This window comes from Anabas testudineus, chromosome 23, assembly GCF_900324465.2.
Source record: "Anabas testudineus chromosome 23, fAnaTes1.2, whole genome shotgun sequence".
In the NCBI taxonomy this organism is placed as follows: domain Eukaryota; kingdom Metazoa; phylum Chordata; class Actinopteri; order Anabantiformes; family Anabantidae; genus Anabas; species Anabas testudineus.
In genome coordinates this window covers 5,353,301-5,364,794 of record NC_046631.1, presented here as the reverse complement: position 1 = coordinate 5,364,794, position 11,494 = coordinate 5,353,301, and the positions used below count along the sequence as shown (strand labels likewise).

Here is an 11,494-nt window from a genome sequence, read left to right as displayed (position 1 = left end):
TAGAATCCCTTGTAATTTCTTCTTTATTTGCAAATCTCAGTGGAACCTTCTTATCCATTTCCATGTGACAGTGAATGTACAACATGGGAATAAAACAGTGGGTCGCATGAGTGACTGTAGCACAGAGACAGCTGTGATGTAAATTCTGATAAACCTCAGATTTAGAGGGAAATAACATACTGTGATGACACTGAACATCATGATGATTGTGGAATTTACATACTTTCAGTCAGTATTAAGAGTGATTCATTAACTTTAAATAGCTTGTCCACAATGTCAGCTTAGAGAGAGAGAGACAGCCTCGGTGGAGAGGGGCATACATAAAGAGAGGGAGAGACATATATAGAGAGAGAGAGGGAGGAAGTCATGTTCAGGGTGTGGGGGGTGTGGAGAGAGTGAATGAAAGTTGAACACTGGAGAAGAAGCTGGGAGGAGAGTGTATAGTACTTCGAGGTGATTCTCTATTCTTACTCAATTAAACACTAGAGAAATCACTTCAAGGCTTACATTTAGTTAGAAAACTGCAGACTATTTGACCTGAAGGCACAGCACCCATCAGCGGTTTGGAACTTATACCAATGGATACTGTTATAACAGGATCTGTGGCAGTTTGCTCCCATTTCATTAATGATCACATGGAAACTGTACAGCACAAGAAGGTAAGAAGCCGATTGAATTTTTTAGTTGATAATAAAGCATGTTGGGGATTTCACCAGGCTGCGCTGTCTTAGAAGATATATATTTCTGTTATAACTTTATTATGATTAAATATAGTTATATTTCTTTAGAAGGGAGGAAATAAGATGTATGTGGTAATAAGAATTCTTAAAAATGAAAAACTCTACATACTCTTTTAATTGAGAAATCATCAACGTGTACGTATTTCTGATGAAGAAAAGGGAACACAACCTTCTGCATAATCAAGACAGCATTAGCTTTCTATATTTTTTGGATGCCTTGTTTCCCAGCTTGTGCAGCTTTATGCAGTTCCTCTTCTCATGCATACTGTCATTTGGACAACACATCAACTAGACAGCTCTCCAGATTTGGGAAATTACTAGCACTATCTTAGAGACCACTGAACCTTGAAACGTTGGCCTCAGAGATGTGAATATGTGAAAGTGACAGAGTGGAGAGCATATTTGGTCTCTGTGAGGGTTAAGGGTTGGGGTCCTGTCAGGAGAAAGCTGCACAGTGAGGATAATACAATAATAGGATAAAAGGAAGAACTAGAGAGAAAAGTGATTGAATAGCTCCCTAATGACTGTGGAGATGGTTTGTGTGATGAACTGCTTGAGGTAGTTGCACTTCAGTCCCTGGCTGTCATGTTTTTCCTTGAGTCTGCCCAGCTGGCCAATGAATACTCTACATTATCTTAGCTGATGGGCAATGACAGCACAGACTAACACATCAGTCTTCTATACTATAAAAGTAAAATAACTCCATCCATTAAAAAAAAAAAAAGGGAAAATTATCACATGCCGTTTACATTCAAGCCAGAGAGGATCTCAATAAAATGTTTATATCCAAAACTCACTACTACTGCTTCACCCGACAAAAATGAGAAATTAAAAAAGGCACTGACTGGACATGTTTCTCTCGTCCCTTCTCTCAGGTGTACAGTGAACATGGAGGCCACTGAAATAATGAAAACAAAGCAAGACTGCATCTACTCCACTGTCAACAGGTTTGTATCAGAACAGGTTTATCGCTAAAGGATTTTCCCTTCAGTGTATAGTACTTCGAGGTGATTCTCTATTCTTACTCAATGAAACACTAGAGAAATCACTTCAAGGCTTACATTTAGTTAGAAAACTGCAGACTATTTGACCTGAAGGCACAGCACACATCAGCGGTTTGGAACTTATACCAATGGATACTGTTATAACAGGATCTGTCGCAGTTTGCTCCCATTTCATTAATTCATTAAGAAGCTCACACGTTTCTTCCAAGCCTGAGAAATATAAAACAGGGGTTAGGTTCCACTTTACTCATCAAATCCATTAAAGAAAAGTCAGAAAAGGTCTTTCAACTTAGGGCTTCCCATTTCCTCCTGTTTATTTATTAAAACATAACAGTTTGATAAAATGGGCCCCGGGCCAAGTATGTGTTTATCTAGTGAGACTGATGAGAAGAAGATGCTCGTTCATAGGCCTCTGGCGTTTACTCTCAGGCCGAATTTTCCCACTGTCACCATAAAAAGACTCAGTGTCCTCTAACTGGCAGTCACAGTGACCGTACTGGGAAGTTCAGGAAATAATATGGTTACTGAAGTTGTCTGACGTGACATTTTCATACAGTTGATTTGGTCAATGTTGTATTTATACTGCTACCACCACCTCCATAATAATAGGAATAATAATATTGGACACCTACACACATACAAAGACTACTACAGAGTGACTTCCCACTTTGACATGTGGCCAGGATTTGGACACAAATCAATTACCATTACTGATATTTTAGTAGTTTGTGCCTCTTTCAGTCTAAGGGCCCTATAGGAGGGGTGTGGGACGTTTTTCCTGTCTGTGTCCAGGGGCCCATTTCCTCATTATTTGTCTATGGAGTGGTTGGTGGGAAATGTAAACTATGCAGTCAGCCTATTGTAGCTAGTTGTTTACAGGTTGTTGTGACGATACATTTACTACAGATCAGCATGTCACTTACTTTAATCCTCTTTCTTATTTGTAATTTTGTAAAACTCATCAGTGATATTTTGTTGTGTGTTTAGGATAAAGAAGGGCAGTCTTTGTGGGACAGGTGGTTTCCCGATTGCTTCAGTTAAACACAAGGGCACTGAACAAAGAAAAGAGGGTGCACCAAAACAGCCCTTTACCCCGTTAGACAACCTGAGCAACCAGAGAGAGGATTCACCCACTATGGCTCACAGGAGGCTGACCTTGGACCCTCACAGCAATGAGAACACTTTCTTGGTGGGTAGCAAGTACCCCCGATCCAATGGAGGCAACATTAAGGACAAGATTTCTCTGTGGGAGGGAAAGGAAGCCACTCACTCACCCATTTCTTCAGGTCTTTCAAGCCAGTGTGCCAGTGTACAAAGGGCAGAATCCCTGACAAACAGCAACAACAAAACTGCTGATGAGCTGAGTGCGGAGAGTCACAGGATAGTAGCACATAAGGAAAAGGAAAACCTCGGAAAAGAAAATGTAGGAAAACTTGGGGATTCAAGGCCGTGTTCACCTGTTGAAAGTGGGAAACAGCTAACAGGGACACTTAAGAGCAGTAAGCCCAGTGAAAACCAAAGAGAGGAGGATGGTAGAAGAGTGGCTCACAAAGAAAAGCAAAAACATGAGAAGGAGAATGTAGAAAAGCTTGAAGATTCAAGACCTTGTTCACCTGAGGTGGTGGTGCAGCAGCAGCAGGTGGGGACGCTGAGGAAGAGCAAAGACAAGAAAGAGAAGAAGGAGAAGAGAGATGTATTCACCCTCTTTAAAAAGCTGGAGGCTATGGGGGAGAACCACGGGAAAACTCCCCCAGAGCTCGGAAACTACTTCAGTCCACCAAGTAAGGACCTGGAGGTGAAGAAGAAAGAGTCTGAAGTTGTCAGTCAAACTGTTACAGTGAAGTCTTCTGGGGTCAGAGAAGGGAAAGAGCACCAGGAGAATGTGTACACAGAACCGGGGTCGCCCCCCATCAACCCAGTCCCCAAACCCAGACGAACCTTCCGGCACCCACCTGCCGTCCTTACAGAGGAGAGCCAAAAGCAGGGGAGAGCGCAGAGGAACCTGCCTCCACTGCCCTCCGTCTCCACACGGTCTTCATCAAAACCTCCTTCTGGTGTTTACGGGAGACCGAGGGGTGAGAGAGTGCGAGACAACATCAACAGGTATGCAGGTTGCAGAAAAGTGAAATCCTTGTTGATGTAATATCTAGACAAACTAGTGTTGGGACTGATGTTGTACTACTCACCATGACAGGAAATCCTTTGAGTTTGAAGACCTTGCAGGGTCAAGTAGCCCGCTGTTCTCTCGCTCTCTGTCTCAGGAACATCACTATGAAGACATCTTGGGTCAGACATGTTTATCATTCTTTATTGATTTTCCTTTTTGGGATGTTAAGTCACATTAATAATTTGTTGTATGTGAGGTTTGAGAGTGTTACTTTTGTTTGAAGTGACAAATTGACTCATTTTAATGCACTAAAACCATAAACATGCAACTCACGTGTCACTTTTGCTCCTTTGTGCAGACTCCTCCAAAGAGAACCCATATGAGGACATAGAGTTGGAGAGTCAGTGCTCCCAGCAGTCTTTGCCCTCTTCTCCTGGTGCAGACGGTTCCAAGGTTTCTGCAGTATAAGCCAAAAATAATGTTTTACAGTGGCAACACATCATTTTAAATGATAATGAAATTTTATTATATGATTTTTCTCTGCACAGGCCTCAAGACCTGGCTTCTTCAGGCAGAACTCAGGTAAGAGCTTTAAGCTGCTGGACCTGCGGAGAACCAACCAGCAGACCCACAGTACCAGCAGTGGGGGTGTTTCATCCCCACCTCAGCTCAGCCCTCCATCTACACCAACTGGCTCTGAACACACGCCCTGGCTTCCAGGAGATCCATACAGCCGCACCTGCCGTAGAATACCAACGGTGTGTATTAGAGCGATGCATGTATTTATTTTTGGCACAATCCTTGACCTAGAGACATCTCATCCTCAACCACATGCAAATATTAAATTGAGCTGTAATTTGTTCAACTTCATGCTTTAGCATATCCTCACATTAAGTCATAGGTTTTCCAACAGGTTGTGCTAAGGATCAACAGCATCTTTGAGGGTCGGATTGGGAAGAAACATCTAAGAAGGATTTATCATTATGCTGAGACAAGCTCAGGAAGAGGTGATGTTGGTGACATGTTGACCATTTTGATGTAAAACTTCTGCTGTAATGTATTTTTTAATCCCCCGAATGTAAATGTGGACCTCTGTCTAAAGAAGCTTGACTTTTGTTTATAGTAACAGACGAGAACAGCGACTCTGAGAGTGAAGCTGAAGAAAGAGCAAAAGGTAGATAACCACAGAATAGTTCTTTTTTTATGTGTTTACCTAGTTTAAGATCTTCAATTTATAACCACACTGCATGTCACATCCCTCTCACCCAGCTCACCGTCAGCGCCTCGTGTCAGTCCAGTCCATACTGAGCCAGCCGAGGCAGAGCCAGGTCCACTACAATGGTACAAACACCAGAAAGAGCTCTTTGGAAAAGGACCTCCACCAGCGCAAACTTTTTGAATATTTCCTGGTTGTGTCACTCCAGAAGTCCAAAGGTGGTGCCCACTATCTGCCGGAGGTCACACAGCAGTTCCCACCTAAGGTCAGGAGCAGAGTAGTACATGACTTCCTTTCCTTAGGACTAAATGTGTCAAAATAGAAGTCCAATGTATTTATTCATTCATAATAGTGGAAATAAAGTCGATGAAAATGCATTGAAGTTCTTTTGTTAAACTGCAGCTGGAGCGAAGCTTTAAGTTCATGAGGGAGACGGAAGATCAGCTGAGGATTATTCCTCAGTTCTGCTTCCCTGATGCTAAAGATTGGGAGCCGGTGGAGAACTTCCCAAGGTAAAGTTACATGTTTAAAGTACAAACAAGTGTTTCCGAAAGTTAAGGGTGAATTTAAATTAAAGCTCAAAATAGTTCCTTACACTTAAGGAACTTTGCCACCTAGCTCAAGATGATATAGTAGAAAACTTTTACTGCTGATCTGGACTGATGATGTAAGGATACAGCCTCTATGTCTATGTAGAGTGTGCACAAGAAAAATTAATATCATGGCTACTGTGTGTAAGTATATATAATTAGCTGCATATTTTTTACATGTTCAATCCAAATGTGCTAAGAAAATGTTTATTTGTATATTTACTGTGGCTCATCCCTCACAGCGAGATGTTCTCCTTTGTTTTGACTGGAGAGGACGGGAGCAGGAGATTTGGATACTGCCGGCGTTTACTGGTAAATAGAAATGAATAGAATAAAGAAGTGTGTTGCCACTGGACAGGAAGTGGCCGAATACCACAATGACGGCTGAGTAAATAAGCATGCCAAAATAGTCGGGGTGCCTGTGGGAAAACAGTCCATCTCAGAGTCTGGGAGGAAGTGTGTGAGACTGGGAAAAGTGTGTATGTGCGTAAACAGTATGTGTTGTGTGTGTGTGTGTGTGTTCACATATGTTTCTATGTATTCCTGAGTGGGTTCCAGTAGTGTTGATCTTAATGGATCTATATATGTTTTCCTTTACTTTTCAGCCCAGTGGAAAAGGCAAACGTCTTCCAGAGGTTTATTGTATTGTCAGCCACCTTGGCTGTTTCAACCTGTTCTCCAAGGTAAACCACTCCCACAAGTTCCCAGTGCAAATATTATTGAAACAAAAGTTATTGCAGTTTCCTGTATTGTAAAACAATTCAAATTGTGGTCAAAATAACACAGCATATTCTTTCCAGCAGTCAGAAAACAAATGACATTTGTCATATGATACTTTTGCTGTGCTAAGAAGGTGATGATGAAGATGAATGCTAGTCTCATTAAGTGTGTCTACTGCAGGTTCTGGATGAGGTGGAGAGGCGTAGGGCTCTGTCTCCAGCTCTGGTACAGCCCTTCATGAGAGCCATCATGGAAGCGCAGTTTCCAGCTCCAGGCAGAACCATCACCATCAAAACATTCCTCCCTGGCTCGGGCACTGAGGTGAGTGACGCTGGGGGACAACACAAATGTTGAAATTAGGACCACAGACCTAAAAAATAGCAAAAGACGTGTTTAGGAAAAATATGTCTATTTTTGAAATGGAAGATATGAGAAGGTAAATGGTAGCAAAAGACTTCAGGCACTCACATTGACCTTTTGTCCACTCCATTCCCAGGTGATGGAGCTGTGTCGACCCTCTGACTCCCGTCTGGAGCATGTGGACTTTGAATGCCTATTCTCCTGTTTGAGTCTGCGGCTACTCCTCCGAGTGCTCGGCTCTCTGCTGCTGGAGCGAAGGGTCATCTTCACTGCTGACAAACTCAGGTTGGTCACATTCCCCACACGTTCACACATCCTCATAATAAAACAACCTGTGTGGCAGCTCCTTTAATCAATCTTAGTATAAGAGCTTGCACTATGCATCATTCTTTGTTTCACTGTTTATGTAATTAAAAACGAAGCAGATATTAAGTGGAAACATCAGGCATGTTTTCATTATGGAGTTATGTGGGTGGTCCCAACCCAGATTTTGAAATAAATTTGAGACCGTTTTAGCCAGTTTTATTCAGGGAGCATGCCATGGAAATATTTTGAATGCAGCCTGTATAGTTGTTGTTGTGCTGGGGCCCGTTTGTTTGTTCTGCAGAGGAAAGCCATTGGGAGTCAGAAAGATTGGCCGCAGTAGTAGAGGACAGGAATGCGAAGCTCACTGACGTAAATGAAAGAATGTTGCCTTGCCTTTCTGTCTGGGAAATGCTGTTACCATTAGCAATATAGTCACAGTGCGTACATTAGATTAGTCCATAGTGTCCTCGTGTGGTGAGAATGAGCATGTCATTTTCTCCATCTCCAGCTTTCATTCAGGAAATAGCAGTAAAATTATGTGCATTAGGCATCATTCCTTTGTGGGAACATGCATCAGATTATTCTTTAATAATTTCTGACTGCTGTGCTGTGCTTCTAAAACAAATTTTCCTCTCATTACTGTTTTTGTCCTTCGTGCAGTACTCTCTCCCAGTGCTGCCATGCAGTAGTGGCACTGCTTTACCCTTTCGTATGGCAGCACACTTACATCCCGGTGCTGCCCTCGGCGATGCTCGACATTGTCTGCACCCCAACTCCGTTCATCGTCGGCCTGCTGTCCAGTTCCCTACCTCAGCTCACTGAACTGCCCCTGGAAGAGGTCAGAGAGGAAGTAATTTAATGGGTCATATAGAGAAAATGTTTACTTACTTACAGTTATGAACAGATTTGCAACTTCAAGACATGAATTTAAACATGCATTGTACATTACATAAATACAGACTTTGTGTGCACAGGTTCTGGTTGTGGATCTTGGCAGCAGTCGATTTCTCAGACAGGTAGGCTGTGTGTTTCCAATTTTGATGGCTCTCTGTGATCTGTATGAAAATGCAAGGAATAATTTTAAAGTTGACATATCTACATAGGGATATCTTGTCCTTTTCCTTGCAGCTGGACGATGAGGACTCTATCTTACCCTGTAAGCTTCAGTCTGCCCTGGAGACCGTTCTAGAGAGACGAAAGGAGCTTGCTAATGAAAGAGGAGGTGACACACCCAGCGGTAAAACATAATGTGGAAGTAGTCCAACAGATTATGATTATGAAAATGTACAGTTGTAGCTCTTTCTAGGATAAGCAGCATCTTGCAACTGAATTGCAACTGAATTGTTTATATACTATAATGTCTAACTTTCTCTTTTCAGATTCTGGACATCTAAGCACCGTTGTGTCTGAGGCGTTTGTCCGTTTTTTTGTGGAGCTGGTAGGCCACTATCCACTCTTCATCATCAGTGAACGGGAGGATGGCTACTCCTCTTCATCCTCATCCCCAGTTCCCTGCTCCTTCCAGAGGGAGGGTTTTCGTAAAGCAATACCTTCAAAGACTGTACGTCGCTTCCTGGAGGTCTTTATGGAGACCCAGATGTTCGGCTGGTTCATCCAAGAGAGAGAGCTCCACAGGCAGGCAATAAGAGGTAAAGAGATCCAGCAGCAAACGGAGGTGCCGGTGCCGCAAGTTGATCCAGTGGTTCATGATTTCTTCTCTATCCCTAGGACTTTTTGAACTAAGGGTGCAGGAGTATCTAGACTCTATCCACGAGAATGAACACAGGAGGGTTAACAGGTTCCTCAAAGGCTTAGGTAAGGATGTATCTGAGATAATTACTGTGAATCATGCTCTATACAAATGATACCCTAAGACTCTTTTCTTTCTTTATCTGTTATTCCAGGAAACAAAATGAAATTTCTTTCCAAGAAATAGCTGCACAAAAGAGACTCATGGTTACAAGAAAAAAGCACAGAATCAAGTAGAGACTTCAAAGGAGGGAAGAAATCCAACAAAGGCCTTGATCACCTACAACGTTCTCATCCTCATCTGAGTCAAGAAGGTTTTGCTCAAGGACTTAGGGACTGCAGACTCAGAAATAACAAGAAGTATTTATGAGGTTCCTGGTTGGTCATGAAATTCTTCAGGAAGATACATGCATGAGTCCAAATACACACTGTACACACTGTACAAAACAAATCATGCTATTGTTAAGTATGTTCATGTAAGCTACATAATTTAAAGAGAAAACCTGAATAAATTAGCACAGATTGTGCATCAGAGTGTTAATATTTGGTTTAAAGAGCATGAAAAGGTTAATTAAATATAGCACGGTAAAGTCACCTTTAGTGTGCACTATAAGACGACTTGAAGGTTTGTGGTCATTGTATGTACTGAATCCACCAGGGGGCAGTAGTATATTTGTTCTGATCAGATTATCTTGCTACCGACAATGGCAACTGACAACTAGAAAACGCCACAAATCTGAATTCCTGCTCTTTAAAGCTTCAGTTTTCGTTTAGTGATGACAACATCACTAGTGGTTTGACTCAAAGATGTAAATATGTATTTTGAAGTGCTGACATACTGTCTTGATGTCATCCCGTGTTATAGCCCATCAAACTAATGTCCAGACCTCACTGCAATAATCACTGCCCGGCATGTTTAGAGTTTGGATGTAATGTTTTTTAAACTTTGTAAATCTCTTACCGCACTGTGCTCTACATCATTCGCAAATTAGGAATGATTATTTTATGGGAAATACACAGTTGAAGAAAAGGGCTTTTATTTCACGCTGGAAAATCCTGAGATGCAAATCAAAGCCAAAGGAATTGTGTTCACTCAGCATTTGTGTGCCACTTTTACACAGTGAGTAATCTGCATACCAGCTATTTGTAAACCATGCGCTGCTGCGTTCTTGTGTTTGAAGTTAATTGGGCTTTTTTACTACAAAGACTCTTGGTTCAGAGATTGTGACAGCTTTGCTATTTTAGTCTCTGAGTCAGAGAAGCAGAGTCCATCTTCAGCCCACGAAGAGGAAAGCACATTTTTGTCAGCGTGAAAACAAAACACAGATGCAGAGCACAGTAGTGCATTGTCTGAGGGGTTTGTTCCTGCTGAGTAAGCCTGAAGGCCCCAGGGGCTTTGCACAACACCTAACCTGTCAACCTGTTAGAGGCATGTTCATACACCTGATTACACAGATGTTGATGCATATACACAGATGGACAAAGTACAAATATAACACAGATTCAGACTGAATACACGAACCCACTGTATTTGCCCTTTCTCAGTGTTCCCAACCAGTTGCTGACTATGCACCAAGGGCAACAGTTAGCTACAGTAGTCCTATAATTAATGAACAAAAGATTATAGTTATATAGAAGATGATAAATATTTGAAAGAGTCAGTCTCATTGGCTAAAACAACTGAATAACTGCAGGTGACTAATAATAAAGTTGTAGAGCAGATAACTGTTGGATTAATTAACAGACAAAGGCTTAAAATCCTAAAGTTATCTTAAAGTATTACATGAAATTGGTTGGATAAATTGTTGAAATAGCTAGTAGATAGTGGAGCGGGAAGTTGAGCTCTAGTTGACAGGGCCATGGGAAAACATTTGATTTAAAAAAAAAAAAAAAAGTCAAAATGTTGAAACTCTGAAAAACACATGTTCTTGAAGCTGTCACAGAGTAACAAATGTGAAAATCATACTGCAGCTTCCTATCTGGCTCCCAAGGTGGGAATGCTGTGGTGCTGTGGGACAGGAGGCATCTCAGAAAGATGAATGCATGTGGTGAGAGAAGAGCCCTGACGGCTGCCGAAATGTTTGCTCAAACTCACTCAGGTTCTTGGAACTCAAGTGTTTTTGTAAATGTGTGCACCAGACCCAAATTGTCACATATAGTTTCCTGCTAAACACCTGGCTGCAGCTCTGCACAACTGGCTCGTTAGTGCGGAGGTAATTATGGTTTTAATTCCAGTCAGCAGGGGTTGACCCCCAAAGCCTTACATCCTGCACTGGTGTATTTCCACAGCAAACCTCCCTGTGAAATATCTCTCACAAGTGCAAACACAAATCTCATGTGTTTTCTGTCAGGGAGAGAGAACGCCCTTATCTGCCACTTAGCAACAACAATAGCTTGTTGAGAGTAATCTTCCCTGCAAAGTGCCTTTCAGAGGCGACTACAACTGACTGGATTGTACTTTTAAGAGACGCCACACAGTAATACCAACATTTGCAGTTAATTGGAAATAGCTACCTGCTGCAAGACTCAGCGGTGCATTGTAGGCATGTAGTTATGTCCATTATTCCCTGTGGGAATAAAATCATAAAAACATCATGGCCCATTAAAAACCAACCACCAATTCAATTATAAAATCTCTCCAGAGATTTATTGACCTCATTTCGAGACTTGCAAACTTGCAGTCAAAGCTCCCTGGAGGTTGC

The 11,494-nt window shown here is 41.9% G+C and overlaps 1 protein-coding gene across 1 annotated transcript; it reads left to right on the top strand.

The window, feature by feature from the left end:
- The first annotated feature begins 407 nt into the window (after positions 1 to 407).
- On the top strand, positions 408 to 9,775 carry LOC113163228 (DENN domain-containing protein 2A-like). The gene is made up of 20 exons (XM_026361660.1): positions 408 to 659; positions 1,616 to 1,687; positions 2,732 to 3,847; positions 3,939 to 4,030; positions 4,210 to 4,304; positions 4,400 to 4,609; positions 4,765 to 4,858; positions 4,975 to 5,025; positions 5,121 to 5,332; positions 5,470 to 5,579; positions 5,900 to 5,969; positions 6,263 to 6,340; positions 6,558 to 6,698; positions 6,874 to 7,022; positions 7,704 to 7,881; positions 8,018 to 8,059; positions 8,172 to 8,280; positions 8,423 to 8,692; positions 8,772 to 8,858; positions 8,948 to 9,775. Exons 1-20 carry the CDS (start codon positions 628 to 630, stop codon positions 8,977 to 8,979), a joined length of 3,240 nt encoding a protein of 1,079 aa, XP_026217445.1. The 5' UTR covers positions 408 to 627; the 3' UTR covers positions 8,980 to 9,775.
- The last annotated feature ends 1,719 nt before the right edge of the window (positions 9,776 to 11,494 follow it).

Excerpts from the sequence above, each read along its gene's own strand:
- LOC113163228 (XM_026361660.1), top strand. The coding sequence starts at position 628 with ATGATCACATGGAAACTGTACAGCACAAGAAG. Across the intron at positions 660-1,615 it reads AAACTGTACAGCACAAGAAG|GTGTACAGTGAACATGGAGG; the intron begins GTAAGAAGCCGA and ends CCCTTCTCTCAG. Across the intron at positions 5,333-5,469 it reads CACAGCAGTTCCCACCTAAG|CTGGAGCGAAGCTTTAAGTT; the intron begins GTCAGGAGCAGA and ends GTTAAACTGCAG.